Raw genomic sequence first — 25944 nt, 5'->3', positions numbered from 1 at the left:
AGACTGTGTAAAAATATTCCTGTATGAAGCAATCAGAGGGAAAAATAAAATTGGGAAGAACTGCATATGGCTCTGGAAAAAACTTCCTGCAACAGTCTTACAGCCATCATTTGCTGGTATCATTTTTAATTGTTGGGGTTCTTTTTAATTTGGTATAAGATAAAATATGACTGCATCTTGATGTTTTCTTAATAGAAGTACAACCATTTCTTAATATCACAGAAGTAAGCCATTTGAATATGTGCAAATGGCCTTTTGGAATACATATGCTATAGCACACTGTGAAAGTAATTAGCTAGAAATAGAAATTCAAAGGTTGAAAATTATTTGGAATCAAATAAGTCTAAGGTGATAGAAGAAGAAGAAAACAGCAGTTTTCTTCTGGTGAAAAAAATGGCAGCAATTGTACAGTGCAGGTCTATTATTTCACTTCCTGAAAAGCGGAGTAGGTTTGCTATTGCCAATGGTTTTCATTAGGAAGGAAGAGATTCCTTTGGAGAACAAAACTTCCAACTGACTTTACATCAATGTTATAATAATTAATTTCACCAATCATGAACAAAAATTCTCATCACTTGCTATGGAAATCATGATGGTCATGGAGACAAGGATGTCTAGGCCATGCCTCAGGAACATAAAAAAGCATTAGATTGCAGGTAAGACTGTGCTCCTGTAGGAGAGAGAAGAGATTGCAACAAAGACATTGTCCTTTAAGAGTCTTCAGGATTAACAGCAGACCCAAGTTAACACTGATCAAAATAGGAAGCAGTTCCCTCGTGAAAGTCAGCGTTCCAGTCAAAAGGAGGCAGGATTGATTCAATACTCACCAACCCATCTGGCCAGAGTTCTGTGCCCACCAAGGACACAGCAACCAGCAGGGAGCTTTCTCCCATTCTCCATCACAGGCTTCTTCCCTCCACACTCAGGGAACTGCAGCCACTCAGGGAACACCGACCTAGTCCTGGACTGGCAACAGGAGAGGCACAAGGATAATTTGGAAGTCGTTCTGACCTCAATGCCATCCAGATCTGGGAGAAAGCACCTCCCACAGATCCTGGAATTGTCTTCCCTGTCCCTTCCAGCTTCAGAAGGTTTCTGTGGCAGCCAGGATTATTGGTGTGGTTCAGAAGCTGCACCTGCCTAAAGCATTACCTCGAGAGTGTGGAGCTTCCCTTGTGCCTTTCATTTATTTATCCCAAATATTCTCCCCAATGCTCAGCAATCTAGAAAGAAAAAAAAAAGGGAAAATAAGGAAGACCAAATTATTCTGACATTAAGGAAGGCTGCTTATCCCAACACACTTCCAGGCGAAAAAACATTTCTGCCATTCTAACAAATGCACTAGATACTGTTCCAGGGCAACCCAGCATGACCCCTCCTCATTCCTCACTCACCTGCTCCTCTACCACAGCGTGGCTCTCTCTCCTAGGGACCTTGGGGTGCCCCAAATGACATCAGAGCCCCTGAGTGTCCACCCCCTCCCCCTCAGCCTCCTTTCCTCACCCCCAAAGAAGGCACAGAACGAGTCAAACTGCCCTGGACAGCAGCGTGGTGCTTTATTCAAGCCCTTTCTACCTGTACATCCTCCCCAAAAGGGGCTCTGCTGCAACAAGAATGGGGGGCAGCGCCCAGAAGTTCCTCCCCAGCCCCGCAGTCACAGGCAAGAGGCAGAAAGAGGGAGTGGCAGCAGAGAGGACCCAGGAAGAAAAGTAAGAACGGGGTGCAGAATGAAATTGAAAAAATTATTTTAAAAAATCCCCCACAAATAAACAAAAACAACAACAACAAAACCTGGGATGTGCAGCATGACAGTAAGGCATTAAAAAAAGAACAGGGACAAGGAACGGGACACAAGGATCCAGTAGAGAAAACAATGGCACAACGGGAGTAGCAGAGAGAATAAAAAAGGAACACGAGTGAGGGGAAAAAAAAAAAACAACAAGCCAACAAATCCACTTGATACTGCCTCAACTCGATAGTAACTATTTAAATACCGCATCAAGAATCCTAAGGACACGAGGCTTACAATTCTCAGAAACTACTCGGCTTGGCTACTTCAAGGACTTTCCCACCCAGGGAACCGAGCGCTCCCAGCTTGAAACAGCACATTTGCTATAAATGCCATAGGAAGTGCGCTTGGCTGCCGGCGCCAGAGCTGTTTCCACCCGCACACAGCACGGGGCTGCTCGGGTTGCCCTTCGGGCAGCAGCGCCAGGGGACGCAAGCGGGACCCCCAGCTCCCAGCTGGCCCAGCCCGGGCTCCAGGCAGCACTCAGCCAGAGCTGCGGGGAGCTGAAATGCTCCCTGGGAAGCCGTGCACGGCAAACCGTGCCCCCTCCACGCCCGCCGCACCTCTCACCTCCCGGCAAAGAGAGCAGCTGCCTCCTCCGGCTGGCTGCTCCTGGCTGCGGGCCGCTGCCGCCCTGCGGGCAGGAGGATGGCTCAGGCCGTTCGGCCGACTGCTCCTCCCCAATGCTCTTGTGTTTTCCTCCATTTCCCCAGGGCGAAGGGGGGCGGGGATGAAGAAGGGGGGATCGCGGCGGGCCGGGCCGGCACGGCGTGCGGTCCTCTCGTGGGAGGGGAGGAGAGGTAGAGGCGTCCCCGCCACTGCCCGCCCGCCCGGCTCCCAGCCGGCCCCGGCGACGCTGAGCCCACAGGCGATGTCCGCACAGCGGGGAACAGCGGGGATCACCGCGCTGGGGAGGCGTGGGTGCCGGGGCTGCGTGCGGGCAGCCGCTCAGGCGGAGCGGGGCGCTTGCTCGCCCTCCCGCCCTTTTCTGTCCCTCCCCAGGGCAAGGCGCATGCGCGGAATGCCGCCATCCTTGGAAGGTCAAGGGCGTGGCGCGAAGTGACTTCCGCCCTTCCTCGCCACCAGCTTTGGTACTGGCAGAAGCCACTTCCGGCTGAGCCGCCATCTTTGCTGTGGTACCCTCAAGGACCCCCCGCTCTTCACACAGGCGTCTGTCTGTCCAGTCGGCTGCCTCCACGCGGCCCCGACGCCCGTCCCGCGCCCTCAGCGCGAGAAAACGGTTGGCGGGGTCAGCGGTACCGGAGCCGGGCGGCGGCCGCGCGAGTAGCGGCAGAGAGCGGCGGCGACGCCTCTGCCGGGGCCCTGCCGCGGCCGCCATGTTGAGTATGGCTGGAGCCCGACGCGGCTCATGCAGGGTCCTGGAACGCGGTCGCTTCTGCCGTCTTGAAATGGCAGCTCTGTACCGACCGCGCCTCCGCCACCCGCCGAAACCGGCCCCGCCGCGGTCATTCTTGTCAGTCACCGCCCCGCACGGCAGCCGCTCCTTGCAGCGCCGTGGGCCCCGCTCAAGCCCGGCCGCGGCCCTTGGCACCCAACTCTCCTTCAGCGCTCCCCTCTCCTTACGGGCACTGCCCCGCTCGCCGCTCGCTCCTGCCCCTCGCCCGTCCCAAGCTCGGCAGGCGCTGTCCCCGCCGCTGTCCCCGCCGCTGTCCCCGCCGCTGTCCCGGGCAGAGGCAGTACCGTTCCCTGGCCACAAGGCGGTAGCACCGCCGCCTTGTCCAGGCCGGGGCTGCGACGCGCTTAGGGGCAGGCAGAGAACGGAGGCCAAAGCTGCCGGAGAGCCCCCTTCGTTCCCTTCAGACCCGCAGCAGTCCTTACGGTGTCAGGGCACTTGAGTGGTTCATTCCTAGGTGAAAACGTTATGGCATTGTTTCAAAATTACTACCCATCTCTAGTCAGAGTTTCCTACATTCCGCTATAAAACAGAGTGCAGAGAAACACGGTTTCTTTCCAAATAATTTGAGAGATAAATTCATATTCTTTGCCAATACCTATAAAAACTAAAAACTTGACACGTTTTAGTATTCTACACCCACCCCTCCCTGTGAATTTTCTGGCAGCTTTTGGTCCCTCTGGGGGAAGGCAACCCAGCATGACCCCTCCTCATTCCTCACTCACCTGCTCCTCTACCACAGCTTGGCTCTCTCTCCTAGGGACCTTGGGGTGCCCCAAATGACATCAGAGCCCCTGAGTGTCCACCCCCTCCCCCTCAGCCTCCTTTCCTCACCCCCAAAGAAGGCACAGAACGAGTCAAACTGCCCTGGACAGCAGCGTGGTGCTTTATTCAAGCCCTTTCTACCTCTACATCCTCCCCAAAAGGGGCTCTGCTGCAACAAGAATGGGGGGCAGCGCCCAGAAGTTCCTCCCCAGCCCCGCAGTCACAGGCAAGAGGCAGAAAGAGGGAGTGGCAGCAGAGAGGACCCAAGAAGAAAAGTAAGAACGGGGTGCGGAATGAAATTAAAAAACAACCAAAACAACGACAAAACCTGGGATGGGAAGCATGGCAGAGAGGGATTAAAAAGAATGGGGACAGGGAGTGGGACACAAGGATCCAGTAGAGAAACAATGTCACATGAGAGTACCAAAGAGCTGCCAAGAATAAAAAAGGCATACAAGTAAGGCAAAAAACCAAACAAACCACCAAAAAAACCAAACCGAAACAAAACCACCCCAAAAACCCTCAAAAGAAAACAAAACACCCCAAAAACCCCAAACTGGGATGGGCGGCGTTACAGAGTGGGATTAAAAATCAGCAGGGACAGGGAGTGGTACACAAAGCGTCCAGTGAGAAACAATGGTATGGAAAGCACCACAGAGCCACACAGAATAAAAGAGGAATGCAAGTGAGGCATGGAGAAGGGCAGAGAAAAAGACAGAGGGCCAAACACACAGTGAAGACAAAGGGATACAAAGAGGGAAACAAGGACAGAGAGAGGCAACGACCACAGCACCTGCTGGTGGGGGAAAGGCGGGCAAGGCGCAGCGCAAGAATGGAGAAAGAGAGGCATGGCCAGCAGGACAGAGGCTTAGCAAGAAAAGGGGACAGTGAGAGTGAAGGACTGGGCAGAAGATGCAGACAGGTAAAGGCAAAAGACTGTGAGAGGGACAAAGAAATACAGTCCCGGTGCAGGATAAAGGGAAAAAAAGAAGAAAGAGGGAAAGATAAAGATGCAGGCAGGGAGAGAGGGAGGGTGACAAAAAGTAGGACAGAACAGGGAGAGGGATTGAGCAAAATTTATTAAATAAATATTGAGTATTTATTTCTTAAAAGAAAAAGAAGAACAAGAGAGTGAAGTAGTGAAAGGGAACGAGAAGGGGAGCACACAGGACAAAGGAACACAAAAGACCGGACAAAGAGAAGAAAAAGGGATGATAGTTGGATATAAGGCTGAAAGAAAATCAGAAACAAACCCCAAGAGTTATTAGAGAGTGTGGCTGATGCACCACCAGCTCTAACAGAACAGGTTACTGTCACAGCTTGGCCTGGGACTCATTAGTTAACAACTGTCTTTTGGCAGAGCCATAAACCCCCCGAGAAAACATGAGGTGAAAGCTGAATGGATGATGTGCTCCAGCTCAGCTCGAATCCCAGCCCATGCCACCAGTGAACACCCTGATCTCCTTTCTCAGGGAGATTTCACCTTTATTGGTTCTCTTCCCCTCAGTGCTTGGAATGAATGTGATGAGAGGCTGTGTTTTGCACAGCACAACGAACAAAATGGTCTAATTTTCAGAAGACAATTGAGAACAGACAGCAAAACTGCCTCGAGGGTACAGAGGTTTCCTAAGAACACTCCTGGAACAGGTAAAGAAGAAAAAACACAAAGACTATCAATGCAAGACTCTAAAACCAGCAAGAGATTTATTCTTGTGTATTAAATGTTAAAAATCACATGCATACTTATAGAATATTTTAGTTAAAAAAATATTTCAAAAACCAACCCTGACAGTTTACCTGCAACTGCTATAAAATATCTATTTTATATATATATATATATATTTATATATATATATATATATATATAAATATATATATATATATAAACATGATGATTTTCTGTAATCAAAAAAATTAGACAAGGATGCAACCATCCAGGTAATGCTGAGTGAACTGATGCCCTGCATCGGACAGTCTTGTCAAACTCCTGCTGGTGGAACTGAGCTCACCCCGGCCAGTTCACAGATGCACAGATTCAAATGCAAATGGCAGCTGGGGAAACAAGGAGTGGAAGAAAGTTGTATTTTGCACACTACAGCCAAGACCTGTGAAAGGCCACAGTAGAATATGCTAAAAAAGAGCCCATGGTACAAGAAATTCAGCCTCACAGGCTGTGTCCTCAGACATGCTGGTGGATATATTCTGCATAACTGACCACACGCACAGTGCGCCTGGGTCCTGTAAGCAGTATCAGAAATGTCAACACGTGTTTTACCAGGCACTTAAGGTTTAAGACATGTTTTAGCTCCTAAGGAAGGCAGCCAACAAAGATGTTTGTAACAATTACCAAGGAACAGATATAAAAATGACAGGTTGCTGGCTTTAAGCAGCCGAGTAGTTGCTGTTCTGAAGAATGGCTCCATATGGGTCACTGTTAACGCGCTTGTAGACAAAGTGAAAGACCTGGGGCTGCGGACGGCTGTGCAACTCCGCCTTGATTTTCTGAGGGTAGGTATCCTCTGTCAGTTGTTGCCAGGTGTCATCAACAAAAAGAAACAGCCTGTATTCTTCTGGATTTGCCACTTTAAACTTCTCAGCACAAAGCTGACATACATCTTCAGTAGTGATATATGGCCTTACTAGCAAAGTCTTTCCCGTACAGCCGCTGGTAACTTCCTGGAATGCAACACGAAGGTAGTTCTGTGAACAAGAAAGTAGACATCAGGAACTTGAAAAACCCTTAGCCTCTGAAAACTGAAAAGCCAGCAACAAAAAGCAAACTTCTCCCTGCTCCAGCTGTGAAACACACCCTTGGTGATTCCCGGACATTATGGCCATCCCGTGAGCTACATCTGGTGACTAAGCCTGGCCTAACCCAGCTTCACAGGATAGCATTTCATTTTTTTACAGGGATTCAGAAAGAAAATTTACTCTGCACCATTCAAGTAAATGCACCTGATCTTGATGCAAAAGCTGGATCTCTTGTCCTGTAGAAACTGACATATGCCCACAACTCTGCTAACACAGACACATTCTAAATAGGCCCCACAGGGAAATGCAGTTTCATCTGCTCCCTGTTTGTTTTTGTCTTGGGGTGATTTTATGATACTACTGTATTCCCCTGTGGTCTGCTTTATGCCCAGAAATGGGTCCTGGAGCTTTAAGCTGGGTCCAGAGGAGTGGTGGGAGCTGGGGAAACTCTGGCACAGATTGTGTTCAGGCACTCGCTCCCCCGTGTGCTTGGCTTTGCGGTGTGGAGGGAGTTCCATTTCTGCTTTTGGCTAACTTGGTTTTAGTTAGCTGAGGCAAGAAGTTTTCCCAGGACTTCCGGTGGCTTCTGTGGCTTCCTCTGGAACTGCTCGGCTCAGCTTTGGTCCAACAGCCAGACCACTGGCAGGAGCTGGACGCTGCATCCTGGCTCTGGACCTCAGGGGAGGCCAGGCCAGCTGAAGAGAGAACTCTAAATCCACTAGCAGCGAGGAGCTTCAATACCTAACAGTTATTAATCTTCTCCCTGTCTGCCCTGTGGGCACTTTGTTAAACAAATGGTTTTTGTCACATTCATCCAAGAAATGCCTTTCATATTGGTGGGAAGGAAGTGGCAAAACCCATTTTCTTTAAAGAAAATGTTAATTCTAGAGCATTTTCTCCTAAAGTTGTCTCTAAACCAGAGACAGCTTTAAAAGAAAAAAATAGCTGGAATTAAAAATTAAAATGCAGTAAGACTGAAGGAGGTGGAAAAAATTACAACAAGAGTTGTTTATTGACTGAGCTGGCACCCATGGTTTTTATGCTGAATAAATTAAGCATGTGAAATCCCAATGGTAGAAGTTTACCTCTCACAGAAGCAAGCTGTTGAAAGCTAGGACTGAGAACCTTCCAATGACTTAAGTTCCAAAGAGCACTCTTGTCTAATCAAGTATTACTTGATACGACCAAGACTGAACACTAAAGCTCTGCAATAGATTTTAAAAATTGGGACTGAACCTGACTGAACAGAACGAAGCCTTTTTTTTTTACCTGGTTTGAAGAACTTGTAGAAAAAACCCAGTCCTAAATAGGGCAAAACATACTAGATTTAATTTTTAATCCAGCTACCACATACAAGACCTGCTTTGAAAAGCATGAGTTTTTAGATGGACAGGATTGCTGGAAGAAAAGGCTGATTTTTTTTTACAGATGCCCAGAAAGCTGTATTTCATTGTCATCACAGTCCTGGGGTTTTTGCTTTTCCATTCATTTAGGGAAGGTGGAAAGAGCCTCCAGGGCCCAAGAGCCAGCAAGGCTGTGAGACTGTAGCACAGAAATGCCATGACCACAGCACCCTGTTTCCCTGGGAGAAAGATGACTGGAGCTGCAGATATGTTCCATGCTGGTTGTAGGCAAGGTGCTCCATTTCAGGACTGCAAGACTCAGAGAGAGAAGAGAAAAAAATTGCCATTCTGAGTTGACAGCAAAACACTTGCATTTGTGCCAAGCACATCCAGTGGGTGGTGGGAACCACTAATTTGAGGCTCTCTTTTGAAAGAGACATCAGCAGGAGAAGCACTGGACACACTCTGTGACAGCTCTTCCCTGCCCCCTGCATTCAAGTGAACACTGAGCCTGGACCAAGTTCATCTGCAGAAAAAGAGAAGATGGTACTTCCAACAACATCCTGCAGAAAGGATCTTCTGTCATTTCCTCACCCAGCAGAAATAAAGGTGCTGGATGCTCCTATGGAAAGTGCAGAGTTTTGCCAGAAAGAACAAAGACTCCAGCTGCTGGAATCTGACACCTAAGTACAGGTCAGGAGAACAGAATGTGGATCCCAGGGAGATGGACAGGCTTTGGGACTGGAATTGCTCGTAATCGCTTCTCCTCTTCCTAACTGCAGACAGCTGAACTACAAGGAGTAAATCCTCTCTTCCCAATTCCAATACCCTTCCCTCTTTCAGCTCACAAACTGCTGCACCTTAACAGTCAGTCCAAAGCAGATGGAAGAGATGCAGGCCTGGTTTCAGAAGATGAAGTGATAACCACTGCTTTGTTATTCTCCAGTTGAAGGTACTGCCCTGCTCTAGAAGAGCAGTACAAAATACAGGGGACAAAAAAAGAAAAAAACAAAACACAAACAAATGTGAGGACATCCATATCACAGAACTCTGCTGCCTGCTTAAACTTCAAAACTTCGGGGAACATTTCTTCAAAACTGTTTGGGGAACATTTCTCCCACCTCTCCTCTCTGCTACCCGCTTTATGTCACCACTGGCTACTGGGCAGCTGGGCTGATTTATACCCCTGGAAATCTGGATTTGATCTTTAGAACAATAAAGCGTGCAAAAAAGCTGAATCTAAAATACAATGCAGTTTGTCTTTGCTTCACATAACTTAAAAGGGAAGGTAAGAAAGCTCTATTATTTAGTGTTTTCTTCAGACCATCATAATGAAACTGTCTAATAAAAAGTGAGTGTGACGATTTCAAAGAGGCAAATTTGCCAGCCGTAATCTCATCACTGTTTCACTCCACTTGTGGCACCAAGGGAATTTGCTATGAATGATACCTCTCAAATGGGTGCTTCCAGCAACACAATCATCCCATTTTCTATTTCAGCCCTAAGCTCTACCTGAAAATCATCAACTGAAGGTATTGTCCTGTTTGTTGTCCTCCTCTTGTGCCATTGCCGGAGAGTATCTCTGGCCTCTGAACTGAGCAGCTGGGCAGCTTGTTCTTCCTGGAAGTTCTTGATCAGTGAAAGTGCTCCATAAGCACTCGTCAAGTAATAGCCTCCTGTGAAGGACAGCAAGGGAAGAACTCAGAGTGGTCACAGTCACAAGTACAGGCAGTTTTCTTTGAGATATATATAAATACACACAGAGAGGCACCCAGCCACACACATAGCTAAAAAAGTTGCCAGAATATTTACACAGAAAAGGAAAACCCTCCCTGGCCTGCACAACACTGGAGGGTGTGTTCTCAGCTGCTCAGAGACATGCAGGGGTTGCATGTGCTGCATATTACACAGCGGAGCCTTCAGTCCACTCCTGCTGAGGAAAGCTGTTTCCTTAAATGACTGATAAAAGAATAAAATCTTTTAAACCTCCTCTTAGCTGCCCTGTCTCTGTAAAAGCTAGGAAAACTCTGTTAACTCCTTTACTCCTGAGTACTTACTCCTCCATTCTTGGAACACCAGCTTTATCTTAAACAACTTTCTAACTGTTTTGGTTTCTTCGCAGGCTTCAGAGGTGGATAAAATAAACATGGCTGTTGAAACAAATTAAAAAACAATCTAACACTGTTCATCAACTTAAAAGCAACCACCCTCAGTGGCAATAAAGCAACAACTGAGTGTGAGACTGAGTGTGTACTCTGGCATCATCCCAAAGAGTTGCCTTTATTTTCAAAACAACTACTGATCTATCACCTTCTTAGCATTCCCCAGAATGTCCAGCTAATTCCGGAGATGGTGTGTACAGTCCTGCACACTCCCCCTTTATTACATGAGTAGAGAACAAATTAAAGGCACAACAGAGTTGCCAATGTACAAAAGAAGCTGTGGATCACAAAGTAAAAGAGTCTCAACAGGAGGCAACAGTCTGCAGCAACCAGGAGAAACAAAAGACATGCTGTCTTTTCTTTTTAAAGTCAACTATTTGGGTGGGAGTGTTCAGCAAAGAGCACAGCCTATTCAGAGGCACTCAGAGATGCATTCGATGCCCACAGTAGTATTTTCTGTATTACTGCCAGCATTCCCTCTCAGCCTTTAGCTTTGCAACAAGATGAACACATAAAATTCATGCAAGACCCATTAGACAAATTGGACAATACATTACATTTGAAATGCACAACTCCAAGGCCCTATACATTTTTTTTCTGCACAGCAGAGCTGAACTAGTGCCTATGACAGGCCCAGCCAATAGACAGACTTTCTCTGCTGCATTCAAAACAAGACTTAATAGTCCAGTAAATCTTTCTACTATTCAAGCATGTTAATGATCTCCAGCTTCACATCAAGTATTTTCCATGCTAAGACTCCTAACAATGCACTCAAGGATGCTCTGTACACCAAGCAAGGAACAGACTAGTGCCAAATTGAAGGAATCGTGGCATGAATTCTCCCAGGCATAATGGCATGCAAGAGGATACAGCAATTTCAGAAAGCCAGGATATAGCACGAACAGGAAACACACACATATACCTAAACACACAGTTAAGCTTGGCTGCAAGAGCATTCAAACCTCCTCATAAACCTTTTAGATCCTGGGGCCTACCAGGGCCTTGCAGAAAACTTCTTCGTTAAACATACTACCACGGAAACAGCAAGGAGGCAGATTTCCTTGCCTGCAGCAGACTTTAGCCGTCATTCCAGAAATGCCTCAGGAAACATACCGCTAGAGCTCATAAAAATACTTTGTGAGAAGCAAATATTGGGAAGAAGCAAAGATCATTAAAAGGGGGCAATATTCTCAAAAGCACTTCCACAAAGGTGCAAAGAAGTCCCCCAGAAGTTTTCACAAAGCATGTAACCCAAGTCTTATTATGTGCCTCACAATTTGCTGAGTGCTGCTGCCCCATAAATCCTCTCTGGAAATTTTCAAGCACAAAAGGCTAAGGCCATTCGGCACCTGCACAGTGCACGCGTTTGCCTGCTGAGTCAAAACGGATTGGAAACAACATATTTGCTCACAAAGCAATATACAGCAGCAGATTTGCCAGCTGCTGGGGCTTGTGCTCTGCAAGCTACCCAGCAGAGGAAATGACGATGACAATTCTCCTGTTACACTATCAACATTGCTGTTATTAGGTCTCCCCTCAATAGGATTCCGACTCAAACAGAACACCCCCTCAACTAGTCCTTCAGGCAGTTCTAGTAAAAATAAATAGATTACCTTCTCCATGCAGCAAGGATGGATCCAACAACTCCATCATGTATTCGATTTCGGTATCCAGCTCCAGCATATCACACTGGGCTAGCACATAAGTCAACACAGGCAAGAAGTCATCAGCTCCATACAGCCTCCCTGGGTTGAAGGGAACACAGGCAGTGAGAGACAAACCACATTTTTTTACCAGTTCCCGTGTTTGAAAGGAAAACACTCTTTTATGTCTTCTCTTCCCAGCATGTCTGTATTACTCCAGAACCTCCTAAAGTCACCAGTGTGCAGCAAAGAGAACACCACCTGACACTCGCTGTACAGGAGACAAGCTCAGTCCTGTCCTTCAAACAAACACAAATCTTATGATGCACACCTTGAGGCATGCAAGGGAAATTTAGAGACTGGGCTCACCCTGGCACCAGCTCAACTGGTGAATTGCTGAAAAGGCTGCTATGCCAGTCTGGCTTGACCTTCACCTGCACTGCTACCATTGCCTAAGAGGTGATGAATAGGCATTTTCTTTATATATCCAGGGATTGCACGCACTTTCTGGAAGCATCCAGACATAAATACCAGTCTCTGAGTATGAATCCCACAGCAGAGAAGCCTGAATATAAAAGCCTATTAGATTTGACAAGAAAACTCAACTCATTTCCTTGACAGTCAATTGTCAAAAACACCAGAGAGGTGTTTTACAAACACCAGGTGCTGCACCTGAAGGGAGCCTACAAGAAAGATGGGGAGAGACTGTAAGGGCCTGGAGTGACAGTGATCCACAAAGACTGTGCTGCACCTAGGCCTGTCCTTGCTCTTGACACTTTTCCTGCATTTTGACTTTCTGTTCAGAAATCCAAATGTGGCCAAATCTCTGGGTCGGGCAAAACGGTGTTCACTGCAGAACGGATGTGATGGTCACTCAGAATTGCCCAGAGCAGGAACCAGCTTATGACTCTTATGAAACTCAGGTGACACCAGCTGAGGCACATGTTCTGCCTACCATACTTATCTGGCTGGAAGTATAGATACTCAAACAGCTGCTGGCTCAATGCCACGTTTAACAAACTTTACATGACAAAATAAGACAGCCCAATAAGCACTTGCCACATCTTAGCCCAAGTCTCCCAGTGCAGCACTTAACCAGCAGCAGCCTCTCAGTATTTTCCTTCTGCATGTTGGAAATACCTTACTCAATGCAATAATGTCACAGTACGGAGAGACGAGTTTACAGAACTTCAGGCTAAGATCCCTATATCCACTTCTAAAAGGCAGAATTTTGAAATGCAATAAGCTGGGCAGGAGCTCAGTCCTAAATCTCGTAAAAGTACCTGGGGGACTTTAATAGCCACGAGCTTTCACCATTCATTTCCAATCTCCAAAGAAAGTAGGTGTTTTGATCTGCACAAGACCCAGCTGTACATGCAGTGCTTCCTTAGAAAGAAAACTGCCAAGCACCTGCAGCAGCTTATACTCACTTAGGGGAAAAAAAATCTCCCACTACCACAGCTTTGCTACACCTTAGCTCATGATCTGTCATAGCAGTGTGCAAGAGAGAATGTCAGAGTTGCACCTATAAATTCATGCCATCCAGCACAGCATTTTGGACCACTGATTGCTCAACAGGTCTTGACTGGTCTGCAGTGCCATTTCAGTATTTAGGTTTCAAAGGTGCTTTTGGATTCTTGCTACAGAGCAGAAATACGTGTCACTTCTGTTCCAAAAGCATGACAGAAAGTGTCCAAATGAGAACATTCAGTGGCACAGCAAGGCAAAAATACTGGATTAGAGGCTACTTTTCTCCACCTGTTAAGATAAAACCATTGTAGTTGTCACAATGCACACATGCTATTGAATTACTACAGCTAAATATACAGTGTTACCTCTATTACAATTTGCAGAAAAACACTCTTTTAGAATCAGTGTTAAATTCAAGGCTCACAGGACAGCCTTTCTGCCAGGCAACTTCAAATGCCTAGAGTTAAGGAAAGCTACTCTTCCTCAATTGCTTCATATCTGTGGGATGCTCAGCCTGGAGTGAGGTAAAACAATACCCTGTTTTGCAAAGTTATCAGTGGTGAACTAAGAAGTGGTGTCATGCTGCTTTTGGTGTTGAATTATGCTAAACCTAGTCTGACTCATCAACCCCAAAGTTAAACAGTCTGACATTGATGTGGCAAATAGAGTAAAGTATCCTTATCTAAAACCACAGACACAGCTGGCATGGAGAAATCTGGCTGACAGTCAATCACTTTGTACTCTAAAAGTCCAGTCCTGCTTTCAAACAGCAGGATCTTCTAATATATCCCTTCTGGGTGGGAATGCCCCTCGCCGACACTCCTAGAGGCTGAGCAAAAGAGATTTGGCCCGGGGTCAGCCGTCGTTCTCAGTAAGTAACATCAATCTCTACTCAGTAATTGTTTTGGGTCTTTTTGCTAGCTTTAATATAATTTCTTTATTATAGTTCTTTTGATATAGTGCATTATACTATACTAGACTATACTAGTAGTTTTTACTTCTACACTGTGTAGTAAATAATTCAGATTAAGATCTTTTCAGTCCAATGATTTATCATAATAAATAATTCATTTTTATATGACTACATCTGGTTTGTCATCCTTAACCCTGTAGGACCAAGTTGTACAAAGGTTCAATCACACCTCTATAATTCCTTGGATTTAAAACCATTGACAAAATGGTTTTAAAACCGAATCCAGCTGCACCCACGCTCCTCTCTGAGAAGTTTAGAAAGCACCAGGGGTCTTCCTGCACCATGGGAGGGCTTCTCTAATTAACTTTGCCTGAAGCTCGCATTCCAACCATGACAACAACTCTGCAGCCAGATAGTTCAGAGACAGCAGGTCAGAAGCAGAGAGCAAGAATTCCTCTCAAAAGGGCAAGGAGAAGCTACAAGAGCTCCAGGAGTAGACCTGTCTGCAGAATGGGCTGATTCCTCTAAAAGACAACATCAGGTATGAAATATCAGTGAACCTGAACTACCAGAAGCACCATACCTGAGTTATTCTCCATAACAGTGTAAATCAATTTGCAAACTCTCAGCAGCAGCATGACTTTCTTTTCAGGTGAATACATCTTCCGCATAGTCATGAACTTGACTTTAATCTTTTCAACGTCCACGAAGTCTGGTGTTGGAACAAACACGCCCAGTTCCTGAGGATTCCTCTGCCGCACCAGCTGCAGGTTTTCCTTCAGTTGTTTCCAGGAACCATCTGTGGTATGAAACTCTTTCAACATCGCTTCAATGTGACTCTTCAACGGCTTCAGAATGCACTTATGCATGGCCTTCTCCAGCACAACATCTGCAACAGGAAAACACAAATCCAGCTGACTTCCCCCTCTAAAGCAGAGCCAGCATTAACACAACCATTCCCTAAAGAGACCCTCTAGAGCAAAATCTACTTTCTAAGGCCCATTTGTTCATTACACAAGCTAAGTTTCCAGATGTTTGTTAACATGAAAACAGAGGCAGAGCAGAATCTGTACTGAATTGTCATTTCTGGCAATGTGATTAAAAAAACCCACACCCACACAGACAGACTGGATAGTTTAAAAAAAAAAACCCAACAAAAAAAGCTGTGGGTCTATTAAAGTTTTCCTTTTGTTGGTCAGAAGTCTGCAAGTTTTATTTTACTTTAAGTTTAGACTTTAACTCCCAAACTTAATGTGAAACACAGTCAAAATCGTCATTTGTCTCCTTTGGCATAAAAGCCTGTCCTTTTTGCGTAGTTTCCATTGGAAACTATAACTCAACGAAGATTTCCTAAAACTTGGCTCAACTTTGTCAGGATCTTTATGAAGCTGGACAGACTACAGGCTTTAAACTATAAATGAAAACCAAGCTGTGTTTGTCCAGCTTCAGATTTCATCACACAAGCTTATATACAGCTTTGTCATCAAGTTCAAAGTTCTTTGGCAATTGCATGCACATAGCACAGTAACTGCTAACTTCAGGGGTTATTTTTAATTCTTGTTCTACTCCAGTTTTTCTTTAACCCTCATTCTCCATTTTCATAGTATGGACTGTGTCAACAGAGAAAGCTCTTTGCTCAACATTTTCTCTGCAAACTTGTACTTTAAAAGCTGATTTCCTTTCTCAGCATCCTTATGGCAACACAGCTTACATTAGTTATTACGTTACATCGATTATTTGTTCCGTGGTGGGAAACATGGTGGGGAATGCTCCTGTGCCATCCCTGCAGGAAAGTGGGGCAGGACCAGAGCCTAGAGCAGGCAGATGGACCAGAGGAGCACAAGGACTGAGAGCACACAGAGGAGAGACTGTGTCACTGCCAGGTCACCTGCTTACACAAATTAGCAGGGGACATTCTTGTTAGTAACAGCGACTCATTACAGTTTCATTAAACCTTATGCCTGTCCCAGGTTTTTTGCCTGTACTTCTGTGGGTTTTTTTTTTTTTTGGTTTTGTTTTTTTTTTTTTTTTTTACATCACATACTATTTCTAAGGCTTGGTATTTACACAGACAAACACACACTCTCCAAACAAGCATTATTCTGTTTTCTTGCTTTTTTCTTTCATTTATCATATTCTTGTGTCCAGCCCTTTTTCCTTTTAGGTCTCCCTCCCTCTCTTTCCCATATAAACACCCTTCACACACACTTCTCCTCCTATGGTGCCTTGAATTCATATGTAGCATTTTTTCTGTATTTGTCAGTAAAGGCATGATCAGCCTGAGACATGTTCTTGGTGCCCTCTCACAGCGGCCAGGGCTGGATCCATCTTCCCACCAGACCAGAGCCATCAATTAGCAAGGTTAGCAAGTGGCAACACTTCAAACAACTGATCTTTATCTATTGTACTTGGTAGAGACACACAATCAGTACTAAACCAGCCAGGTAAATAGAAGCATCACCCTTCTGCACAGAGACAGAAACTGCCTCTCCCTGCCATCAAAGCAATCCTCAGGGCTCATGGGGCAGAAATAATTGCAGAAACAATTTTCCACCAAGAAAAATGCACACGTCTCACCCACGGGTACGTTGGCTAGCTAAATTTCTATTCTTGAGTGTACAAATCATTCCTTGCTATCTTCACTGAAGACTATTTTTTTTTGGCAATTCCACTTTATTTCTGCTACCTGATTTTTTCAATAAGTAAAACACCAACTGCTATGCTTGTAAGAGGAGCACCTCTGCAGTGTGCATTCCAACCACCTGGTCTTGTTTATTAAAGCACTTGGTGCTGCTAAACATCATGCAAAGTGAGAGAGCTCTATCCCTGTGAAAGCTAAACTCCCACAGGCTTCCACTGGAAGTTTTGTAGATGAATATTGAACACAAGCCATCCTTCATGTCAATAAAAAGGGAGGAGCCTCGGGAAACTCGGTATGTTTCTGGATGTGATTGATCCTCTATAGGAATAGGAGACAGAAGCAGTGCCTCCCCAGATCCCACAGGAACTGGATGCTGCTGGGAAAGAAAATTCATCCCCAGATCCCCAGTCCTTGGCTGGGGCCAGGCTCGATGTCTGTAGGTGAGAAGTGGAAGGCTCAGGGTTTCTGCCCTCAGCCCTTTGAAAGGTAGTGCCACTTTCACAGATGAGCCATGCAGATTTTTACAGCTGTGCAAGATGGCAAGGAGGTTTCTTTCACATCTGCTATTTGTCACAGGATCCAAAAGCAGTGCCTGGAAATTGCTTAGAAATTTACTCATTCACATTCCTGTTTCTATGGAAACTTGAAATAATTTTTAAGCAGCACAGAGGAAGGGATCATGTAACTAGTGGCTGTGCTCAAAGCTCCACACAGGCACAACAAAACAAAGAAAAAACCGCAACAAACAAAAATCCTTCAAACCACACACAAAAACCCCTCAAAACAACACACAACTTTTTCTTCTCCTTTTCTTGGCACACACCTAAGAACCACTGAGTTCTGTCCTCAAATGAAAAAGTGGCAAAATCTAACAAGCTGGTGAGACTAACAGCAACAAGATTGATAAGGGCTGGACTGTTTTTTTAATGGTCAACAGTAATACCCATATGTATCCTAACAAGTACAAAGCTTACAAAAAATTATATTATTAAAGCCTGGTAGGACAGCACTTCTTGTGATCTGAGTCTTAGAACAATATTCAGTGTCACAGCACCTGTGAGCATGTTTGGGGCCAGACCACCCAGCCAGTGACCCTTTCTTCAGCATTGTTGCTTCTGGCTGCTTTCAGATAAAGGTGTTTTTGGGTAGGATCTCATCATAAACCAATTCTCCATCAGCAGCAGTCTTCATTGTTTGACTTCTAATGACCACAAAAAAAGCATATGAATGTTTCCCAGGCAAAACCATTATCTAAGCTGCAAACTGAGGACTTATTTTTTACCTTAACATCTCTGTATATTTTCAAGATCCAAATCAGCAACAAAAATTCTGTTTATTTCAGATGCATGTTTTCAAATATCCTCCCAGGATGCTTACCACTCCAAAACCAAAACAGATAGTCTTCAGACAATTTTTTTTAAAACTGAATATAATATGAGCTGAACACTGTGTATCGTTCCTGAAATGCTTATAATTAGCCTGTAGCCTCAAAATGGGAACTGGAAGTGCTTTGATAAATGAATTGTAAAGACCAGCCAGCTAGTTTCGTTGTAACTTGTGGAAACACATCTGTATCCTATGCTGACATGCTATTTTTGTTTTGCTGCCAACCACACAAGTCTGCATCTAGACAGGACAACATATTAGTCATTGCCAGTGTCCTTACACAGCCTCCTTACAACCCGCACTTCCTCAAGTTGTAGGCACGCTCTCACCTTTTCCAGGCTCTCTGTTTCCCTGCTACTTACCAGCTATTGTTGCTCCATTGACATGACCGTCAGATTCCAGTCCCTCAACTTACACTCAAGCCCTGTTTACCATGGCCAAACCATTCACCAGGGAAATCAGAGGTCAGTAGCAGACTGAGTGAGCCTGAGAACCACCACAAAAAGTCACAGTCCTGCACAGGTCACATTGCCTGGGAGCTGAAAGCAGAAAGTTGCTTTGGAATACCATAGCGTGATGACCAAGCATCCATTTCTTGGTGGGTGCAGACATGGCAATCTCATCCACAGGACCAAGAATTGAAAGTAAGACCTCACACAACCCACATTCCTTGATAATCAGCATAACCCTGAAAACAGGTCGGACAGGCAGTGGTGGCAGAGACCTAGGAACTAGGGGTGAAAGGTAAGCCTCCCCTCTTCTGACCTACATAAAAACACACCAAACAATCACACAGCTATCTGTGCTAGGTGTGCTCTGCTTTAAGCAGCTGTGAGTTACTTAAAACTCATGCTACAGCTGTGTGGTAAGTACATGTCTTCACCTGAAGTAGCAGGAAAGAAAAGAAGCAGGGAAAAAGTCACAAAGTAAATGCAAGGGATGGTCAGAAAAAGAACCTGGTCCCCTGCCTCTGCTCAGTACTTTTACCACTGCTTCCTACATGCCCTGTCCTATCACCCCTGCAGGGAAAGGAGGTGCACTGAGGGACGTGTTTGTAAGACTAAGCTCAAGATGAAAAGATGCAACAATGAAGGACAGGACAACAGAACAAATTTACAAGCTCCTAAAAGTAACAGTGAAAAAACCAGCTGGCATGAGTTTTTCAAGCAGAAATAGTGACATACCATTCTAGCTCCTTTAGGAGGATAACTGGATTAGTAAAGGGGATCTGGGGTGGGCTGCTGCTTAACCTTTTTAAGATCCATAGGTCTAATTCTGTGCACCTTCCATATAAACCAACAAGGGAAATACTGTCTTGCCTTACTAATCATTAGCAGCATGCACAGAATACTGCACTGAGAACCCAAGTATCCATGGCTGACTGTCAAACAAGACAGACACTGGAGAAGAGGTACCATGGAGGTCAGTCCTGGGCTTCAGTTAATTAGTATGTCCAGCTCTGTCTGCCTGCAACTCCTCTGTACAGACCCAAGGCCCTTCAACAAGGCATGGACTACCAGTAAGGAACCAACACATTCTCTCCAAGCTTCTTTAACATTCAGCATTTAAATATCCCTAACATATTAGAAACATCAAAACAAGTAATAGATGGTATTGTTTAGGGACGTTCCCACATGATCAGTTAGTACCTTACTGACAAGTGGTTTAAACCAGTAATTTCTTGGTTCAGGGCCAGATTCAGGCACTGAGACTGAAGTTGTTTAGATGTCAGATGTTAGATCCCACTTGGCAAAGTGACGGCATTCAACCTGACTCCGTTCTGTTCTAAGCCAGGAAAAGATGAAAAGACAAACAAAAACTCCCAAACATTTGCTGGTCAAGCAGCTCTGGACTATCAGGGTCTCCTCAGACCAGTCTGTGGATACAAACTGAGGTGTGGCTAACTTTTAAAAAAATAAATTATATTCATCCTTAAACAATAAAGAGCCATGTGCCTTACTATTGATTCTGTCCCAACATGGGGAGTCCCATTGCTTCAGGGAGGGTTAGTAGCCTACAGCACTAAGGTTACAAGGCATCTGTCAGGACTTGAAACCCTGAAGGATATTTTCCCAATGATTTTGCAGAAGCTTAACAATTTGATGGGACCCTAATCTGGGAAGCTTAAAAGATCTGCTGCAGAAGTCTTTTGCTTGCAAGAGTCCATGATGCAGTTCTAGAAGAAAAGCTACATGATCAAAAAGATCATTATGGAGATGTTGAAAGAAGCTCCAAACACTGAGGGCTTCACTAAGCCTGGGGCAGCTGTTCCAGCACCTACTGAAGTTGAGGAGACAAAAGAGGGTTACAGTGAATCCTGAATGACTCAGAAAGGAGGAGTATTATGCCAGAAGCACACATCCAGCACCAGGCTGACACATTGGAGGAAAAAGTTGCACCACGGAAGTGCGAACTGACGAGAGAGGATAAACGACTACTCATAAAGTTAAAATTTGGGCTGAAATTCCATATTGAAATAGTCAAGGAAAACTATGGACAACAGGCAGGGCTCTACTTCATAAAAAGCTCTCCATAGGGATGATCAAATTTTGCCATCACATAGTTATCTACTTAGATCAGCAACACCTGATGCTCCTGATCCACTGCAGTTGTTTGCTGGCTCAAGCCAAAGGCAGTAGATGATTCAAAAGCAAGTTCTTTCTTTGTTTAAACCAGCCCACTTTATAAATTAATTGTGTTTAGTCACATGATCAAAACCAGACTTTCTGTCGCTGAAGAAAACCAAGGCAGTTTTAGTTGTTATACTTCATAGCTTATGCTACTCCAAAGTCTGAAACATTTAATAGCAGACAACATTTTTTCCAGTCTTGGGAGACCCACGGTCTGACTAAATCACACCCTTGTGAAATGAAAAGTACATAACAAACTAGGTTTTCACAAAATTACAACCAAACTCGATCTGTATTGCTTTGTCAAATATCCAGCGCTCTACAGAAATGCAGGCAAAAATGCGCCTGCATCCTCTGCTTAATTTGGTGCTTTTTCTTCCATGTAACACCCACCGAACAGTCTTTATTATTATAGTGAGAATATTACATGTCTCTGAGTCTCAAAATTGGGGACACTTTTCATATTTTTGTATTTACTTTAGCAGTCCTTGGGACTTTTGCTTGACTTTGTGTAAATGAAGCTGAAGTTACATGAGAATACTTCGTCTTGGTCAAGGACAGACAGTATGTCAATATAAAATTATCCTCTAGTCCCAGGGAAGGAAGTATCTGCCAATTTTGCACTGAGCCAACTGTTGGGACACTGGGGTATGGAGAAAAACAAACAAATTAGGACTGAAGTGAGCTCACAAGGAAAGCATTCTGCCCTGAGGCGTGTTTACCTCTTAAATGTGGCTTACAGGCTCTTTTACAAATACTGCTCAGACTCTGCAAGAGAGGCAGCAAAATTTATGCAGCAACAATGATTTCACTTTTTTGGATACACAAATCTCTCTCTCCTGTTAAAACATATATTCTAACACATAGCTCATCCATAACCACTCACAAACACATCTAACAGAGAAGTACAGAAAACTAGAGATCAGCAGCCCCTTCTCTCTCCTGCACATATTTGTTTTCTAAAACTCTTACATATCTTTTTATTTAGTTTCAAGTGCAGGGATAGTACAGCTTTGCTCAAAGTGACTAAGAATGTCTGGAGGAATCTGATTTATTTCAAAATTAAGTTGTCATAAAATGTCTCCCTACTCTGAAATGCCATTGGTTTTGAAAAAATTCTAGTTCTACAGCTACAGTCCGTATGGTTAGATTTGGCAGTTTTAGACCAAACATTGTGAACTATGTCAGTCCAATTCAGAGAAAATACACGTGTGCCAGCAAATAAAGGACTCTCTATTGTCAACAGTAGAGCAGGTAAAAAAGTAATGATCACAGGTAAAAAGTCTACATTGCACCTATTTTAAGGATAACTTTTTATCAACAACTTTGTGGTGCAATCGTTCCAAACCGACAGTGTGATCTGGAGTGAGGAATGGAGAGTGAAGTTGTTTTAAGACTCAAATACTCTACTAGCCAAGTTAGCCCCACCTTTCTGAACTGGAAAAAGACTATCACTATAAACACAAATTACACATTTTCACCTTCCCCCTAAAACACAGGACAGTATTTCTTACCTATTTGGTCCTCAGGAATCAGTGATTCAATTGGGGGATCAAGTTCAGAGCTTTGGGACAAGTAGTTCTTGACCTGGGTCATGAACTGACGAATTGTTTGCAGCATATCAGTGCTCGAAACATGGCACTCCTTGTTTTCTTGGAGAAAGCTGACATAGTCCTGTACTAAGCATCCAAAATAGGTGCGTTTGTCCCGGGACATCTCTGCAATTTTCTTTATCATCCTCTTCTCAGGGGTCATGAAGGAACTGAAAACTCCACTGACTTTCCGTAGCTGAGATTTCACAATCTTGGGGAGAACAAACGAACTACTTCTTTTCTTCTTGGGCTTCAAAGAGGGGGCCATGCTCTCCTGGTCACTTTCCCCCTCAAAGTCCTCCAGGCTGCTGTTGGTGTCCCCCTCATAGCCAAAGAGCGGCATGCTCCGATCGAAGTCCAGAGAGTCAGATGAGGAGGTGGAAATGCTCATGTCGCTCAGTCTCTGCCGGCCTCTATTCCACGGGATGTGTGACTCAGAGATGGCAGCCGGGGTTTTTTTGGGAGCTGCTGGAGCCGGCTCGGGCAGGGTTTCATGTGGAACCGCAGCTGCCTCGGGCACGCACACAGAGTCAGGCCGGAGCGCTGCGGCAGTCCTGGAGGCACTGTCTGCCTCGGAGCACACAGCCTGCTTCTTCAGCCGAGGAGGCGGAATCGGGGTGGGCTTGTTCTGCAGCAAATCCAAGCCCCTCTCCTTCTTATGGCTGACTGTTTCTGGCATGCTCGACTGCTTTATAGTCCTGGAAATCCGTGGGCTCGTGAGGGTGCTATTAATAGCAGGAGGTGGTGGCCGGGGCGGGGGGGAGCGAGGCCTCGCTGTGCCATTCACGTCTGGAGTTCTCGGGCTCTGCCTTTTCAGACTTCCACTGACATCCTGGCTGTGCACTTTTAAGAAGAGAGGATTAATGAAACACAGCGCTCCGTTGGTCTGGCTGCACTCCAGCTCTGAAGGCGTTCTGGTTCGTATAGAATGCACTCCATTTATAAGGCAGAGCTGGCGTGAGTCTTTGTGAGCACTGTCCAAAGGCACAGGCCTACAGGGAGGTGAAGGATCCGGGGGTTTGCTGTTAGCCAGGGAGCTCCAAAAGTCTGAAAATCATCATTGCATTAACGTAAGAATGCAAAACACCATGCAGATGGATTTCAGAACATTCAACTCAACAACACCAGTTTAAAGTATCAAGAAATTTAGGCAAGATTTTATTATTTAAAAGGGGAAAAAAATCCAAGTGAACCTCTTAAAGTACCACTAGACATAACTGCATGCTACATTCCTGGGGCTGCTCTTACTCATTTATAAATACCATGACCAATGCATAGCTTCCAATCAGCCCACTAAGCTTAAAATTAAACTGAAAATCAAAGAAAGGAATGGAGACTGTAACAGAATACTTTTTACTGGCTTGAGACTGAAATGAACACAAACTTCTCACTAGCAATCTCACTCAGGAGAAATAAAGCAAGATTCTCAGCTGGTATTAATAAGCTCACTTCATTAAAGACAATAGTTAAGCTGATTTACATCAGCTAAATACCGCTTATGGAAACTCTACAAGTGTCTTGGTTCAGTTTCTTTTCATAGTGAACATATGAAACTATACATGAAAAGGCAGCTCTCACATTTTGCTGTGGTGGATGCACACATCACCTTTAGCAAGGCAGACCAAGCGTTCAAGTGTCTAATAGAGATACTGGCCTGCTGCCCTGCCTTTGCTGTGGGGACAGTTTGCCTGAGAATACAGACTGCAGTGACACATAAAGAGACCTCGTGTGCAGTCCCACACCAGCAGCATGGAAAACCTATGCTACACCAGCAAGTTGCAGCTGCAGTCTCTGCACTTATCCCAGACAAGTGTCAGCATGTTTGTGCAATCAAGTCACTGCTTAAGAGCATTAGTTCCTGAAGGTATGAAGACTGAAACCAGCTGTGCCCTTGAAGGCAGCAATCACGCTGAAATAAGGGCAGAATACCAGAGGAGGGAGTTTTAGCTAAAATTTGCCATCTTGACATAGTCTTTTTCCCATCGTGTGTTGAGATGGCTCACTGGAGGCAACTGAGCAATGATACCTGGGCCCAAGTGCACGAATGCCAAGCATCCACAACAGGTCCATGCCCAACAGCCGTGTCCTGCCTGCGGGGCAGAAGACAGGAAATAGCCCATGGTGACAGGCCACGGCCAGAGAATGTCTATAGGCACAGGCATGTTTCTCTGCATAGTTATGCCATGTTGTTTGTGTTCCCTGCTTCATGACTTCACATCCTGCCTGCAGATCTCTCAGTGCCTGTGCCTGGCATGTGGCTGCTGCAAACACACGTGATGTAAGCACTGCTGCAGGTGAAACACAAGGGAGACTGAGAGAGAATCAAGCAAATGTTCAACACATGAAACCTTGCAGGTTGGCAACAGCCTTGAAATCTTTACCAAAAGTTCCTCCTGATGTGGTTTGCTGGGTGTCATGTCTCACCTCCTTATCAACCAACGACATTGGGCTACGTGCAATTGACTTGTGTTGTGCAGCCTACTGCACAAGACAGCTCTGACAGGGGATACAGCCCTGTGGTCATACACCACGGGGTTTTGTGCTTACATGTTCCTCAAAGAAAACTCACACTTAACAGGAAGGGCTCTTGGGAGTTTTTAGGCCTCTCTTGAGTCCACAGCATTGAAAGGCTGACTTTCTGGTGTGCTTTTCTGCACATGGACACCTAAAACTCCACCAAAATCTCAACTTTGTTGCCTGCTTTTAGCTCATGGAAACCATGATATGGGGTATATCAGGTAATTGATCCCAAATACAGCAACCACACATACACTGATCCATAGGTCTCCTCTTCAGCTTTCAAATGTTGTAGCTACAGAAAAAAAACACACAATGCAGAGACTGTTCAAGAGCAATACTAATTCTGCAGCAAGTAGGCCACAGTGCTCCGGGGTACTGGTGACAAAGTGTGGTTAGCCTGGAGAACTTGATCAACATTACCATTATTGTCACCTCTGCAGAGACTCACCTCATGTTACTTTAAGGCTTCCATGTGTCACTGGGAGACTGACTTCATTACACTGTATCCCAGTCAAGACCTTTTACTTTCTTTTTCCCATCTAAACATTGACCTCAATAGTACTATATTTGCCTCTATTCCCATGATAACCCATAGTTTCACCTGATTACCTAAACTTGCAGACAAGCAGTGCAGAAGTAATTTCCACTCTAAAACAAACCCCTTTAATTGCATTGCTACTGCAGCAAACCAAAATGCAAAGCACTGCAATACATTTCTGGGTATGGTTTTATTGAAAAGTCCCACCAGACAGTTCAAGAGATCCTCATGCTAACATTGATTTAGAGAGGATCCTTTTCAAAATCAAAGATTATTAAAAAATCTACTGCAACAAAGGTTGCTGACAGTCAAACTTCCCCTCCTGAAGAAGGAAATTAAGCCACTCAGCCCTTCGCTCAATGTGGAGCTGTTTAATGATTTATCTGG

General features: G+C 45.0%; 1 protein-coding gene across 9 annotated transcripts in view; it reads right to left on the bottom strand.

The window, feature by feature from the left end:
• Nucleotides 1-6237: 6237 nt before the first annotated feature.
• The window catches only part of RIN2 (Ras and Rab interactor 2), a 66222-nt gene continuing 46515 nt past the window's right edge, over nucleotides 6238-25944 (bottom strand). For all 9 annotated transcript variants that reach the window (XM_068186292.1, XM_068186297.1, XM_068186291.1 and 6 more), the window contains 5 exons: nucleotides 22422-23546; nucleotides 14834-15139; nucleotides 11838-11969; nucleotides 9575-9738; nucleotides 6238-6668 (listed from right to left, as the gene is read on the bottom strand). In XM_068186292.1, coding sequence (XP_068042393.1) covers nucleotides 6351-6668; nucleotides 9575-9738; nucleotides 11838-11969; nucleotides 14834-15139; nucleotides 22422-23546 — 2045 coding nt within the window. In that variant the 3' untranslated portion in view covers nucleotides 6238-6350. The remainder of the gene's footprint in view (nucleotides 6669-9574; nucleotides 9739-11837; nucleotides 11970-14833; nucleotides 15140-22421; nucleotides 23547-25944) is intronic.

This window comes from Anomalospiza imberbis, chromosome 3 (assembly GCF_031753505.1).
Source record: "Anomalospiza imberbis isolate Cuckoo-Finch-1a 21T00152 chromosome 3, ASM3175350v1, whole genome shotgun sequence".
In the NCBI taxonomy this organism is placed as follows: Eukaryota; Metazoa; Chordata; class Aves; order Passeriformes; family Viduidae; genus Anomalospiza; species Anomalospiza imberbis.
This window is presented reverse-complemented; position numbering and strand designations above follow the sequence as displayed.